We start from the raw sequence: 16,863 nt of genomic DNA, 5'->3' as shown, positions 1-16,863 counted from the left end.
GAAAGGGAAGTTCTCGATGTTTCCCTCTTACGAGTAGTTTTTATTTAGTTTCTCACATCAATTAGAATCTTGAATATCACTTCTGAGGCAGCTTCTCTTACTAATGATGTCACTTTCTTATTAAGACTTCTTCGGTAACTTTCTATAGTAACCATGTAAAAGTCAAGTCTTTGATTAGAAATCTATTGTTGATGAGGTTATCCCATAACAGACTTTAGGGTAAGCTAAAAATCTGCACAACAGCAGACTCTAGGTTGAATATCCATTCTATAATATAATAATAATTTTGGTTTGAGGGTTGGCATCACAGGGCTTAACAATCAAAGTATAAAGCCTATTTTTTCGAGCAAAGCTTTGGATTAAAATATTAGTATTATTATTATTAATATATTCAAATGTTAGTCTCTATTCTCACATCACTGAAGCACAAGTCATTTCTCTCACATACACTCATTGTTCTCTGTGTGGATAGATGTTCATATGGACAGATGCACACATACACGATATAGTCTTGTGCACACAAACATACACACATACACACACACACACATACATACATACATAACCCATGATGCAGTCCATCGATGCTATTTTAGAGTATTCGTTCTCTTGTTTTCACTCTGTGAATTAACCTTCTTTCCTTGGTCCTCTTCATACACATTGTCACTTTAAGGACATGAAAGTGGCTTCTGCAAGGCCTGAAAGAAAAATAATGCTTTGACTTGTCAATTTGAGAAGTTGGGTGGCTTTTAAAAGCTGCCCAGCCCAGGGTTATGTGCACACAGTAGACACTCAATAAATATTTGTTGATTTGATTTAGTCTAGGCTAAAGAACCGAGTAACTGACTCTTTTTTGTCATCCAATGTGCTATGGTTGAACCTGTGTACAAATGTATTTATAAATAAATATTAATGGTCATAGTCATTGAAGATGTCCTAGAGAGGGGAAAAATGTTGATCTGCAGTCTCCTGGGAATAGCAATGATTGGGATCATGTTTACAAAATGCCCTGAGTAGTTATAACAGATAAAAGACACATCATGAGGTCTCACTAACATGAGCACTGAGAAGCTGCCTGTAAATGGGGTTTGCTCCAGAGCTCTTAAGTCAATCACATTTTGAGGTGCTACATTTGGATTTTTTTAAAAAATGAAATATTTTGATTACAAAATTTACTGAGAACACATAAATCATACAATGTTTTCTTTGGTATCTTTTCCAACGCTCTAGTCACAAAAAATGTTTACATATGTTTCCAGTGATAACTTAAAGGCCTTCAGCACAGGGAAAAAAGAATTTCTCCCAAACTTGATGTGTACCACTGAACTGGAGGTAAGCTGTCCACTCCTGTCATTTAAAATAGCATATTGATTTATTTCCTTTTCTGGATCACAAACAGTAAAAGTCATTGGTGAGCACTCAACATGTTAAATTTTGGCTCAAAGGGAATTTACAACAGCAAGTCTTCCGATAAAATCTGTCAAAACATTAACCACGAGGACACAGCTTTCAGCTCTTAGCAGCAGCAGACCGGGAGGCAGTATGGCTGACAACCTAGGGAGGGTTGCCTTTTCCCAGCTTTGAAAATGTCTGCTGGTGGCACACAATCCAATTCTTACATGTTCTTATTTTACCCAAATGTGGAACTTGTAAGAGAAGATGATATGTTTTACACACGTTTCCAAAGAAATGGGAGATCCTAGAATTAAAGAGATAATTCTAAGTGAAAAATAATTAGCTAAGAGAACACTAGATGTTTAACCCAAAACTAGAAATCCATAGCTCTCTCTTGTCCGATGAACTCCAAGTTGAGAATGGATACAGTCAATCTCCTAACCTTTCTGCTACCTTAAGACAAATATGATTCCCTTGGCTGTATGCCAGTATGTGGACACTCTTTGTTAAGATAATTTTAATTTTTCACATGGTAAACAATGCCGGCATTGTTTGCTCTTCCTTGATGAGTAAAGAAGCAACATTTCCTAGAAAATTAACAAACAGAACACTCCTGAAATGAATCACTCAGCAGGCAGTCACTCATAATCAAGATGGTTAACTTGGCAATGTACACAGTGGAAACAATTTCAGAACACACACTATACTGAGAAGTTAGATACAGTTAGGACATATTTATGAGAAGAAAATACTTTTAAAACAACTTAAGGTTTTCAGTGTGGTGATGTCATAGCCACACAAAGTAATATGCTATGCTTCAATGTTTCAGAAAGCCTTTGACACAACGGACTTGCTTCTGCAGAACAGCACATACCCTAAGCCTGAGGATCTTCAACATGTTCTATGGCGGCAACTGGTGTAGACTAAGTAGAGATGTAAAATTAGTAACTAAATATTCATCTTTGGAATTATAGCTTGGGGAGCAATATTCATGCACAATTTATTTTTCCTCTCAAATATCTGCAAATGCAGCACAGGGCTTGAAAGAATAATACATAACTAGAAACGGAAGAAAGTCCATAACCCAATCCATATTTGCAAAAACCTCAGGTGTTTCTAGGGAATTGAGTGACTTTGGGACTGAAAGCAGATGCAGCAACACAGGAAGCAGCTAAGGACACCACATTGGCTGATACCCGGATTTTATTCACCAGCTAGCTATTGCTAAGCTTGGATGTACTTGGTTCTGGAAAGAGATTTAGCTACTGCTCTTCTTCAGCGATGATGTAACTGGACTGCTCAGTAGTGTGGAAACTTTGTAAGAACTTTTAGAGTCAGCAAAAGGAAGCCATGACTTCACCTCATCAGAGCAGATTTTCAAACTTCTGATGGTTGGGACCACAGTTTAACAACTACACTAGAAATCCTGACTTAAAACAAACCAACTAAACAAAAGCATTAGCAGCAACCAAACCTTTCAGTAATCTTTTACTTGAAATGGACGTAGTCACACACACACACACACACACACACACACACACACACACAAAAAAAAAAAAAAAAAACCGACAAGCTTCAGGCAGGCACTGGCTCTGATCTGTCCCAGTGCTGGACAAGCTGATGTGATAAATCTATTTTTTACCATAATTGTAGACAAAGATATTCAATTTTAATCTTTTAACATGTTTTTTTTTCCCTTAGAGATGCTCATCGTGCGAATGGTTCAAAAACGAACGCCATTTGAACAGTTTTGCTGTTGAAGAAGAATGATTATGCATCAAGTATTTACCTGAGCAATGACATGAACAGGAGTGAAGCCTGACCCCCGGAAGCTTGCCTTCTAATGGGAGACAGCACAGGGATACTCAGGAGAAAGAAAACTTAACAACCACCTTAATAGAGAGCTGCAGACAGCGCCACCAGGCACACAGAATAGAAAGAAACTTGGCTCTGGGGGTGGGGAATTAGGGAGTGCTTCTTGTAGGAGGTGGCATGTCAGTGTTCTTGAAGGATGAATCAGATTTAAACACATGAAGGTAGATTTCAGTGAGTAAAGGATTAAAATGGTAAATGAATTAAATAATCAAAGTACAGGATAGGAACTCACTGGAAATATGTGCTTGGAACACAGGCTCTACCTTATTAATTTCCTTGCCATCCACATGAAAATAAGCCTAGAAGGGCAGTTCTGTAGATGGCCTAGACAGCCGACTCATAAGAAGACCCAATATAATAGAACCAGATAATTTTCTTAAAATTTAGACAATAATATCTGTGATATTTAAACTTTCAGCCTATAATAAATGTTTTTGCAGTCTCTATAAAAGCAGGAATAAAGTGATTATTCTTGGAGCTTTAAATGAAAGGCAATTTCTGACCTTCAAAGATTTTCCTGACAGTTCTATTGGCAAACGAAATTATATATCCTCATTCCTCATGACTCTTCTTTATGAAATGACCACGTTTCAAATGCAAACACCATCTTATTTTTTGCAAAGCGACAAAACTATGATGTAATATGGCCCTAAGTATTGATTAGGAATTAGTACACATTTAATTGAAGTACGATTCTTCAAAGCAGAAGCATTGTTGTGTTTGATGTTAAACTATTACTAAAACTTTCCAAGCATACTTGAATTTTTCAGCACTGTCTTTAGAACTAAGCTACGAATTATAGAAGAAACTGTCTTTCCTTTTTCAATCACTTAGATTTTTAGACTCAAAATATGCTTGAAAGCAAAATGAAGCCCAGAGATTTTTCAACCCAGCACTTGTTCTTAGCACGTCCATGTGTGCATAATCCACATGGGTCTGAGACATTCTTTGTGACATGGTCAAGAGGATCTCTAAGCAACTAAAAACATTGGTGGCGAAGGAAAGTGCACATGAGACAATATACATGCCTGTTGTACCTCTCAGTTGTCACCTCTCAAATATTATGTAATCTTGGTTTCTGCATTTTATCTGAGTCTCTGTGAAAACAGTCACACACTTTGAAGCTTCTGCTAGAGTAGATGAAGTTTTGGAATGAAACTCACTTCCTGAGTTTTTCACTTTTTTAAAAAAAGATATATCTTGTTAAATCAATTTTCATATGTATTTTGAAGACTTTTTATGGAGTGGCTGGACTGGGCAGGCAAGAACATCTAGATGCCATAAAGACAGATAAACCATATAGTTGTGGCTGTAAAACCAGAACTGTTGGTGGCTGCTGGCTTCTAAGTCTTTCCTGATTAGAGCCAGTGTTAAAGTTCATTAGCTGGAGCTTAACAACACAATGGCTGAAGGAACGGGGTTGCCACACAAGTGTTTAAATTCCACGCCGGATCCCTAGCTACAACAGAGAGGAGAGTTCAAACAACAAAAACAGAGTTGCAAGGTCTGACTTGCGTGTCATGGATACTCCTAACTCATCACCAGGCTGCTCTTGTGCGGAGCAACCAGACCCTCCCCAGCAACACGGCTAATTGAATAAGGATTTCGAAGCTTTCGGCTACAGATAAGCCAAAGTGGCACATGGCTCATAACTCAAACATTTCATCTTAGGCAGCTGTTATTTTTTCTTGCCAGGGCTAATTTGGACTCTTCAATCACTCTCTGTTCTTTAATGAAAAATTGTTTGTAGTTATTGGTGGAGACAGAGAGCTACAGTTATTGTTCTTGGAAGGTAAATAATTATTGCTCATTTTACTCATGTATACAAGTGATACTAAATTCAGGGCATTAGCAGTACAACTCTCTCTCTCTCTCTCTCTCTCTCTCTCTCTCTCTCTCTCTCTCTTCCTCCCTTCCTCTCTTTCTCTCAAATGTTCGAGCCAGACTATGGCTTCCCATTATGATTTACTTAGTCCCTTCTACAGTAAACTAAAAATATTGGACAGAAAACAAAAATTATATTTTCCAATCCACCAATAACACAGTAGTAAAGAATATTTAAAGTCCTCACTCTAAGAAGAAGCAGGAATTCCGAGGGATAAGTAAAACCCAAAGGGTAGCTGTTAATAGGGTAAAGTTGAGTCTTGCTTATCATGTTATCAGGGCACAGGAGACAAAGCCTGGGACCTGCCCAAAGATAGACATCTAGAATCCAAGCTATGAATGGGGACAAAAGAATATTTGCCCTACAAAATTTATGATCACAAATTAGCCTCCATGTGGATTTTTGACAAAAATTAGTATCGTCTAAGTGACCCAATACATTTCAAATCAAGCTTTAGAAGTGACCCAAGGTTCATATACGTCTCCAAGTGTCTGGGCAGGAGCCTGCTGTTAACACAGCTCTTGACACGAAGCACAGAGAATAGTCACAAGTTCAAGCTCACATTAAAGAACCACCAAACACTCCAGGCCACAGGAGAAGTAACTGTAGGCAGGAGTCACAGCACAAACAGCATGAATGAATACTTGAGGAACTCAAATGATGGGAAAACAAGTATTGAATACATGCTTTAAAACATAGGACAACAAGGATAAAAAAAAATGAGATAGATAGACTATAAAAATTACCAAGAGGATTTGGAACTGAACAGATTGTAACTTCCAGAAATGAAAATTATAATAACACAAATTATAGACTCATTGGATTTCTGCTTCCAATCAGAACAGTCTGTGGTAGACTCACGCTCCTGCCAAGAACAATTCGAAATGCTGGTTAAACTAACGAGTATTTGCTTCAAAGTCTCAGAGAAGGAAGGGCTGAGACAAAGACAACTTAAGGGACTAGGATTCTAGGAAGGAGAGATCAACTGCAAGGCAAACAGATGATCTGTGGTCACTTTCCCTGGAGCTCAGTGGCGGTTCTGTGAAGACTGGCTGATACCTGCTACGAGGGACAGTAAAACCAGTGGAACCTTTGGAACATTCTAGACCTCAAGATGGATGCTTACACCTTTTCTAGAAACCCAGTAAAGCTAAATTTAGCAGAATTCCTAAGCGGCAGATTTACAAAGCTAAAATGGGATTAACTAAAGGAGTCTCAACCCAGATATGGCTTTCATAACATAAAGCCCCAGTGTACTACACCAAAGAGGAAAACAGAAAGTGATAGAACTTTATTCAAACTGCAACCCAGTCTCAAGCTAGTGCCAAGCTTGCCTGCTTTAAGATGATTGGTTTCTGCTTAGTCTTCTCAGTAAAGGACAAGCCTTCTCTATAGGAAGACCAAGTCATCTGTAGCTTCAGGATGTCTGTCACCAAATCAAAAATTAATAGGCATGCCAAGAGAAAAAAAAATAGACGATAGAAAATAGACTCATAGGTAATTCAGATATTAGAGTTTGTACATTTGGATTTATAGTAATTACATTTATATATTTATATTCACACACGTGCTTGGTGACAAGTGCCCCTACCCACTGAGCCTTCTTTCTGGCCCTCCTTTGGATTTTAAAGTCGCTATGACTAGTAAATTTAAAAAAAAGATAGGCAAAGGGGGACAGCCAACAGGCCATTGAAGAACGCAAAAGTATACAATCCGAAGTTAAGGATTCCACAGATGGCTTTATAGCAGAAGGAAGGAATAAAAGACCTTTTTAAACTAGTTCTCTTTCCCCATGGTGCAAACAAGAACGGGAGAATTTGCAGATGCCACCATGTCTGAAGTATACTGGGAGGAAGGGGCATGCCTCTTCACCCTAAAACTCTGTTTCTAGCAGTTTGCATCTTCGTGGGCAGCAGGCAGCAAAGGAGACATCTTTGGACATACGGAAGCCGAGAGGACAGCACTGTAGTTGATGACATGGCAAAAATGGTGACAGGCGGGAGTGGATCTTAGCAAAGAGCACCAGGGGCAGTAAGGGAGCACCAGGGGCAGTAAGTACAGGGCCAGCACGACGCGTTTCCATTCTTCTTTTTTTTTCAAGGCAAATCACCTCAAAAATAATTGCCCCCCCCCCATGCATGACACTGCTCAGGTGGTCAAGGAGCTGAGACTGGATAGGCCATGGGCATAGGAGAAAACTAAGCACTGCCACTCTGCTAGAGGAACAGAGCAATAAAAGGACTCCCAATGGCATTCTACTATACCCCTAGATAAGAGAAAAAGAATGGTCCAGGTGGAAATAATGTATATATTATTGCTGTTGTATATGCATGAGAAGTAAATGTAGCAACAAGGGCTTGATGAAGCAGCCTTATTTTTTAAAGGTAATAATATCACAATTTAGACAATACTGCTTCATAGAATCTTTATTCCAGACTCCTACTGTCCTGTGATGTATGTGTGTCCTCAGTTCACGACACAGTGTAAATTACACAATCTCTTTATTGCTGTTCTATCATGAGTCAGTACTCCAGCACAGCAGAAGTACTGCTTGCAGGTATCTGCATCATCATCATCATCATCATCATCATCATCATCATCAGTATTACTATTATTACTAATCGATATTTCTAATTTTTCCTGAGACAGGGTATGAATATGTAGAGTGAGCTGTCTTTGTACTTGAATTCTCCTGCCTCAACTTTTGAATGCCAAGATTGCAGGCCTGAGCCATTATGCCCAGCAAATCTTTTTAATTAATAATGTACTGCTTTATGTTTTTGTACAGGTATGTATTGCATGCTGAGAATATTCTCTGCACCCTCACCATCCTCTTTCTCACTCATTCGCCTCCCATTGTTCCCCTCAGACAGATTATTTTCATCTCTCTCTGTCTCTCTCTCTCTGCCTCTCTCTCTCTCACACACATGATTTCCTGTATCTATATAAAATCAATCATTTGTTTCAGAGACTGGCTTAATTCACTTAATACAACTATCTCCAGTTTCAGCCAGTTTTTTTCAAATGTCTTAACTTCATTCTTCTTTATGGCTTAAAAATTCCACTGAGTATATACGCCCTAGTTCCTTTATCTATTCCTTATCCAGTGTTGGTTTTGTAGCTCAACCATTGTGAATAGTGCTGCAATAAACACTGACGTGCAAGTGTCTGTAAAGTGTTGACTTGGAGTCCTTGGGTAAATGACCAGAAGTAGGACAGCTGGGTCATAGGGAAGATACATTTGGAGAAATCCCCATACTGATTTCCAAACTGGCTGGACTAGTTTACATTCCATCAGCAATGTACATCCTCACCAGCATTTTTTTTTTAATTCCTTCTTCCTCCCTCCTCTGCCTCGTTTGTGTGTGTGCACTTTCGTGTGTACCCACCCTTGGAGGCATGTGGGAAGGCCAGAGGCTAACATCCAACTGTCTGACTCATTCATTTCCCTCCTTTTAAAGACGTCAAGTTCTGTCACTGAACCTACAGATCATTGTTTTGGCTAGGCTGACTGGACAGTGAGTGTGCAAGTATCTTCCTGTGCCCCTGTCACTCCAGGTGCACTCTGAACTCAGGTCCTCATGCTTGTGTGTGAACACTTTCCCTACTGAGCTGTCTCCCCAAACCCATTGTTTTCCTAGTGACTGCCCTTTTGACTGAGGTGAGAGGGAATCTCCACATGGCTTTAATTTGGATTTCTCTGGTGGCTAGTGAAGATGAACGTTTTCTTCATGTTTACTGGTCACTTGTATTTCATCTTGGATGCAAACACACACACACACACACACACACACACACACACACACACACAGAGAGAGAGAGAGAGAGAGAGAGAGAGAGAGAGAGAGAGAGAGAGAGAGAGAGAGAGAGAAAGACAGCCCCATCTCCATGCTGGGATTTTGTCTGGTTTAGCTTGCACAGGTCTTATGTACACCACTAGAATTTAATATGTGCAACTGCCATGCTATGTTCTGGAAGATACTGTTTTCTTGTAAGCTATCCACCACCTCTGGCTCTCATAATCTTTCTGTTCTCTCTTCTGTAACAATCCCGGAGCCCTGGGAGGAGGGAGTGTGATACACATGTCTCATTAATAACATACTGCAGGCTGTTATTCTCTGCACCTTGATCAGTTGTGGGTCTTTGTGTTAATCTCCAAGTGTTGTAGAAACAAGCTTCCCTGGTGAGGACTGACAGATGCAATAACCTATGGGTATACTGATAAGTCATTAGGAGTGATTTTAATAATGTCTCCATTTAGCAGAATAGTAGTAGGTGCTCGCCTGGGGACTATGACCTGTCTAGCAACAGGTTCTTGTTCCAGACAATGATGCCAGATATAGATTTCATGTTATGGAGTGGGCCTTAAATCCAACCAGAGATGGTTGGTTATGCCCATGACATTTGTGCCATTATTACACAGGTTGTTTGTTACTATACCTCTCAGAATTCACATCTGGATAAGGCTGATGATCACTTTTTTCTTCCAGTGGTTTGCATAGCACCTTCAAGGTACTCTGAAAGCTAGTCAGTAAGGATGAAACTTGCAGGTCAGTACCAGCTTGATTTCTCCATGTTCTATGACTCAAGTATGTGGTATCTTCAGCAATAGAATCTTACAACCAAGTTCTTGAGGGTAACCAAGAGCATTTGCAATAGTCTATACTATTTGGAGGGATGCCTATGGGATCTCAGTGGCCAACAACTCCTAAAGAGGTAGCACTAGGCTTTTTATTTGCAAGCCCATAATATACAGTAGGGACATCATTGTTCTGTTCTATGTAACTGCATTTAAACTCAGTGTGGAGGTTCCTCAGAAAGTTAGAAATAGATCTACTACATGACACTGGGCTTTTCTCCATCTTATGAAGATAATATTTCTCTTTAATATTTTATTACCATAACTTATTTTACATTTGAATAGTTTTTTTCTTCTTAAGAGTTCTAGTGACTTAGTAGGTATGACTGGAAATTTATCCTCCATCTCCATTGCCATATTTTGTAGCAGAAACAGTGAAAGCAATTTTTTTTATTTGTTAAATTTCTTCATTTATTTTACATCCTGACCTGTTTCCCCTCCCTCCTATCCTCCATTCCCTTCTCCCTCCTCCCTTTCCCCCTCTGTCCCCGCAATCCACTCCTCCCCTGTTTTTGTTCAGAAAGGGGCAGCCTCCCATGGGTGTCAAAGCATGGCATATCAAGTTGAGGTATGACTAAGCTCATCCCCTTGTATTAAGGTTGAACAAGGCAACACAAAAGCCAGCCAAAGTATTAAGGACAGTCCCTGCTCCCACTGCTAGGAGTCCCACAAGTAGACCAAACTACACAACTGCCATATCTATGCAGAGGGTCTAGGTTGGTCCCATGCAGGCTCCCTAGTTGTCCAGACTCTGTGAACTCCTATGAACACAGGTTAGTTGTTTCTGTGGGTTCCCTTGTGAAGGCCTTGCCTCCCCTCCTGGCTCGCACAATCCTTCCCCCCTTCTCTTCAAAAGGATTCCCTGAGCTTGGCCCAGTGCTTGGCTTTGGGTCTCTGTATCTGTTCCTGAATGTAGGCTCTCTGATGACAATTGGGGTAGTCACCAGTCTGATCACAGGAGATGGCCCGTTCAGACTACACATCCATTGTTGCTAGGAGTCTTTGCTAGGGTCATCTAAGTAAGCAAAATTTTTTTAAAAAGATTTATTTATTTATTATGTATATAGAAGAGGGTGCCAGATCTCATTACAGATGGTTGTGAGCCACCATGTGGTTACTGGGACTTGAACTTAGGACCTCTGGAGGAGCAGTCGGTGCTCTTAACCTCTGAGCCATCTCTCCAGCCCCTAAGTAAGCAAAATTTTAAATAATTTATTTATTCTTATTTTATGTACATTGGTGTTTTGCCTGCGTGTATATCTGTGTGAGGGTGCCAGATCTTGGAGTTACAGACAGTTGTGAGCTGCCATATGGGTGCTGGGAATCGAACCCAGGTCCTCTGGAAGAGCAGTCAGTGCTCTTAACTAATGAGCCATCTCTCCAGCCCCCAGAATGCAAGTTTTTAAGAAAAAGATGTATAAAACACACATACACTAACCACAGATTTTGCCAAAGGAAAGGTACAAAAAGCCCCACAAAGAACCAAACTAGACACTTGACAAGGGCAACTCAAGAGCAAAACTCTTGGCCCACAGAGGAGCTGCTGGGAGCCACTGGCCTGGTGGAAGAGGCCTGCCCTGGGATCTCAGGTACCATGGGAGCCCTGCTCATGAAGCAGCTGCAGAGAGACTCTCTGAGTGCGGTAGAACTTCAGATCCAAACAGTTTTGAGAGGCTCATAGGGTTCCTAATACATTCGCTCATATCAACTTTTATATTTATTAAGGAAATAATAAATAGTTTGATAGCAACTTGATCTTCTTCACTGCAATATAATTCATAATGTACATCTAGTACAATGTCTTCATTGCACACTTATAAATTTGATTAAGATCAACATGTAGGAACTGTATTGAAACATGTAGGATTTGAGATAGATTTTTATGTGAATAAAAAGTAAATATAAGTTTTACATCCTTGAGTTGGTGCATTAAAATATATCCTTGTTAATAATTGGATAATTAAACTAGTGGCTTCCAAAACACCAGCATATTCTGAAAAGACATTAGAAAACAACAGAATCAAGAGAGCAAGTGTATTAAGGCTTCTGCAAAGGATTCTCATTAGTAAAAATCATTTTAGTGATTCTTAAAAACACACATTTATCATTGTCAGACTCTCTTTATGAAACCCTACATTAAAAACAACTTCAACCTTTATAAATTTAAACTCACACTGAACAACACAGTGAAAGAGAAAAAGCTTTTCAGAGAGGGCTATTTCAGTAAAAGGATTACAAAACGTTTGGTAACTTGAGATGGTAGTTTGGAACGTATGCTACTAGTTCAAATGTACAAGCTCCGACTCAACAAATGTTTAAAATATTTGAGTTTTAGAACAGTGCCAAAATAAATCACATCTTTTCTAGAGATGACATATTTAGCTAAGCATGGGCAATATAAATCTTTCAACCATTTCATGTATTTGTTTAAAAACCCCAGAAACCACATGCACTTCCAATAAAACATGCACAAGATGCTGAACTCGCCGGAGCCTAACAACTGACTTACAAATCAGTTTTAAAGAGGCGAACGTGTTTTTGTGTGTGTCTGTGGTTATGTATGCAATGTGCAAATACAGAGTTAGCTGTGAATGAGTTACCAAGAACACACTGTTTTATGTGAAAAATCAGTATATCATTTAAATCACATGGAAGATGATTGAACATCTGTCACAGTTATTTCACCATAGAATGCCAGATGTGTAATCACCATGTGAAGGTGGCAACATCAAGAAGTTATTATGATGTCTAAAAACTGTGCACAAGGGTATTTCTATGTAACCCTTTTCATACTAAAGCTACAAGCCTCTTTTAAACCTATTTTTATTTTGGGTGTGTGAAATAAAAACTCTATTAGTAAGTGACCCAATAAGAAGATTCTTCAGTTTATTTGGTTAATGAAATACATAAAACAGAAGCTTAAAATATTTATTTCATAAAGTATTTTTTTTACTATTTTAATTACCTTAAACACAATGGCTTATTTATCAAAATCAAAGTTATTATATATTAATCACTGATTCTGTTGTAATGCTTATATGTTGCTTGTAACCCATTACTTTGCCTATAACTGTTTTTAATCAAATATGTGCTGTACAAAGCAGAGTGCGCATGGAAATACACTCTACCATTCTATACCACTGCAGTGTTAGGTGTTTGGAACAGACCACATTAGAAACAGTTCAGAATAACTCCTGCCCATGTTTCAGTGAGGCAAAGTCCATGCAAAGATGAGAATAACATCCAGGGATTTATGTGTGTAGTTCAAAACACAGAAAGAGATGCATATAACTTTTTAGATTACTAGAGAATTCCTGCATATGTGTAAAGAGGAAACAGAACAACAGTAGCAGAGATTACAGAAATTAAAAATGCATCTTTTGAGACATCACTTCTAATGGCTGCCCTATTTATTTTGTATTTATGGTTGTGCGTGTGTGTGCCTACTTGAGTTGTATGTGTCTTGTGTGCATACAGGTGCTCATGGAGGTCAGAGGGTGTTGGATCCCCCAGACTGGAGTTATAGGTAGTTATGAGGCACCTGACTTGGGTGCTGGGAATTAACCTTGGGTTTTCTGCAAGGGCAGTAAGCAATTCGATCACTAGGACATCTCTCTAGTGGCAGACACTGACATCTTTGCTATGCTCCAGTGGAGGGCCCTACATGAAAAGTTACATGGACAGCACAAATGAGGTTGCTGGGTTATTAAAAAGAAAACAAGATACAAAGTTGGAGCAGGTAGGGATGTAGGGAAGATCTGGGAAGAGTTAGGGCTAAATATGATTAATAGGAAATGATCAAGAATTAACAAATAATTGAAAAATAAAAATATTTACCATACTATTTCTTACAGAGAGGCTGAGAGCCCTATAATTTAATGGGGGTCAATCTTGAGACCTCAGTCCTCGGGAATTCCAAGAGGCTCTTCATTTGTTTCAGAATCAATGCAATAACAATCACCAGAAAAACAATAAAAACCAACGCTAAAATCTGTATAGTAATTATGACGTGGCTATTGGTAGAGTCAAAAAAAAAAAAAAGATGTGAAATGATGATTTTGCAGATCAAGTGTTACGACCAATAGTGGTCTTTTCTTTAAAGTCTTGCTTACTTTAAGAAGGGAGCTCCCATGCTCCTCTAGGAACAGACACGGTAATGCCCAAAGCGGAAAACACTGCGCAGAGTGGCGTTCTCGGCAGTTGCCCGGCTTCTCAGGAAGTGGCACCTTGGTTTTCAGTGGTTACTCCTTCATAAAAAACAGCGACGCCGTGGAAGACTGCTGCTGGGCATTCTCAAGTGTGCAAAATCAAGACAGACGTTGCCTTGGCTGGTGTTGAATGCTTTGGGACACCTGTGCTGAAGAGTAGTGGGTGTCGGAATTGTTCTCTGAGTTTCATTTGTTAGTGCCTTGCTCTGTACAACTGTCCAGGAACCGGTTGCTCTAAGTGACGTTTGGAAGTTGTAAAATGTTTTTATTTCACCATGTGTATTCTAAGATTTCAGAGTAAATAACTTAAGGAAAGGGTCTGATTCTCAAGACCAAACTGAACATTCAGCTTTACCTGTGATTATGTTAAGAGCAGTCGGGAATGGCTTTTTTTCTTTACTTACCTGTACCCCCTGGGTAACTTACGAGATGCTGTGTCTTCACACAGGGCGTTGTTACCGAGCCCAAGGAAGCGACTCAAGCACTAGCTTCTGTGACTAAGTGGTCACTGGTCTATCAGAGGCTGTGAGACTCTCTGTGACCACGGAACAGATGCAGTTACTTACTTTTAATGCCTGCTATCATTTATCTTCTAATTCTCATAGTTTAAAAATCACTAAGAGTGTGAGCGAATTTCAAATTTGAATGCAGTGAGATGATTCTAATTATCCGTTAGCTTCATTTTACAGATTTAGTGAGGAGGAAACAGAGTATGTTAGTGTTCTGATTCATATTTCATTTATGACAAAGGGCCTCAGAATATTCTACAGTTAAAAGATACATAAAAAGGATATTTTCCAATGGCATATGGAAGAATGGTATAGCCTATCATTCTGAATATATTTATCCTGAAAACAGGAAATGATAAATAATTTAGCTCATTCTTACAGATGAATTAGGAACTTAGAAAAGTTTCTGCCTATAAAATTTTCACTAACTCAATATTTTTTGCTCGTTTCATCCTGTTCCAGGAATGGCCTTTCAGCTATCCAATCTGTAAAACTGACAATATTCTCCATAAATATTCATAACATCTATGATGAGAAGTTGCTTATGTCTTAAATAAATTCAAAAGTGGATAACTTGAACCAAATTGCAAGAATGCTTTTTTCTAAGTCCTCATATTTGGACACTATATTTTTTGTATATTATCTATTAGGTTCTCTTCTACCACACCAAAAATCATAATCTAAAAAATAGCAAGAATGCTAACAGACTTGATGTCTTCTTGCCTTTTAGGCTAGACACGCTCTCTGACTGGCACATGCTAATTTTCAAGCCCAAAGTGTCCCAGACTATGAGCAGAAACTTGGTTATTTCTAAAGCTTAAACGACGCTCAGCTAATTACCTGTACTCAACATTAAAAGAATACCAATAATATGTATACAGAAGCACATATTAATAACCTCTTTATTGTAAACAGTGTATATTATCTATAGTGAGTCAAGTGCACATTAATAATCTTTTTATTGAAAACAGTGTATATTACCTATAGTGAAACAAACCCATGCCTTGATGGCTGCCATCTTAACATACTATTAAAGCAAATTATACACTTAATTCATGGCATCTATACTTAATATTCTTCCATATTAAGAACAAAAGCTGCACACATACATTGAAGGTAGGCTACATTCTCTCATGTCTGAACTTCTCCCATCAGTTAAGAAATATACTCTATACTGAAAACGCATTTATTTGAAGTTGTGACCTAACACAGTGGATTAAGGCTTAGACAATATTTACTTTACTGCACTTCGATTCAGAAAGGGCCATATGCGAGGGTACGATCCTGACCGACTTCACACATTTTTATAGTACACCGGCAGAAAGAATTACATTAAAGGCACAAATATAAAACAGCTACAAAACAAGCTGCGGCGTTATAATTGGTAAAAGCCCGTAGTTAATATATTTGGATAAATAGCTGAAGTCAGCAGCAAAGTGGTTAAACATTTGTGATTTGATTTTATCTCAGCTTGGAATGTGGTTGGAGTGTCCCACTTCTAACAACTGTTTGCTAAGTTAAGGCTTTTAGTGTTTACACAGTGTTGAATGAAGCAGCCTGGCCACCAGATGTGATTGCTTGCCCCAGACTGGGTGTTTTTCAGTCAGATCACTGTCCTCACAGCCCCTGTTCCAACCTTCTTCCTCAGGACATCCACCAGCCTTTCTAACCTAAGGACGGGCAGGGGAAAGAGAAAAAGAAAAAGAAAAGTGCAATTATTATCGAGACTATTCTGGCTGCAGTGAAGAGTATGTGCTTGTGACCAGCTCATCCCGGTAGTCACGTTAAGAAACAAGCACTGCTGTGAGAGACACACAGAGTGCTAAGAATCTGAGGTTAAAAAAACAGTACAGCATGAATTTTAACTCAGATTCTTGCTTATGTTAGTTAGATGTCACACAAAGTAAACAGACCACTCGTCTGAATATATTTATCTACTTGCATAAAAGTTGTGGATGAATTATCTACTAAAGACAAGATGGCCTGTCAAGCAAAGAGCAGCTTCAAGCAGGTATCTGTAAGAGAACCACATCTTCCAATACAGACGTCTAAGCAGACTGAGGTGTGTTCCTTAGCTAAATAAATGGTGCATTAGTTGGTATACAGCACAACTCTTGCACAGCAAATCACTTTCTTCTTCACAGTCAGCTGATTAAAATAAAGACATGAAAAATTTAATGTTCTAGTAGCATGGGATTAAAATGTACATGTGATTTGACATGGATACAATCAGACTTCCAGTGCTATATATTTTTTTAAAGTTCCTATTCTGAGTAGTACACACTAGGAGTTACCTATATACATGCTTTTTGGTCAGAGAAAAGTGATCTTTTGGGTTGATTAAAAACCTGC

At 38.9% G+C, this 16,863-nt stretch overlaps 1 protein-coding gene across 14 annotated transcripts in view; it reads right to left on the bottom strand.

Moving 5' to 3' along the window:
• Window positions 1-277: 277 nt before the first annotated feature.
• Window positions 278-16,863, bottom strand: part of Mipol1 (mirror-image polydactyly 1) — a 289,666-nt gene continuing 273,080 nt past the window's right edge. For 7 of the 14 annotated variants that reach the window (XM_059280059.1, XM_059280062.1, XM_059280064.1 and 4 more), the window contains one exon: window positions 279-698. In XM_059280059.1, the coding sequence (XP_059136042.1) occupies window positions 593-698 (106 nt within the window). In that variant the 3' untranslated portion in view covers window positions 279-592. Of the gene's footprint in view, window positions 699-15,396; window positions 16,182-16,863 lie in introns of those variants that run through there. The other 7 variants (XM_059280057.1, XM_059280067.1, XM_059280052.1 and 4 more) reach the window with 2 other exon arrangements.

The sequence above is a fragment of the Peromyscus eremicus genome, chromosome 14, assembly GCF_949786415.1.
Source record: "Peromyscus eremicus chromosome 14, PerEre_H2_v1, whole genome shotgun sequence".
In the NCBI taxonomy this organism is placed as follows: domain Eukaryota; kingdom Metazoa; phylum Chordata; class Mammalia; order Rodentia; family Cricetidae; genus Peromyscus; species Peromyscus eremicus.
The sequence above is the reverse complement of the archived record's forward strand: the minus strand, read 5'-3'. Positions and strand labels throughout refer to the sequence as shown.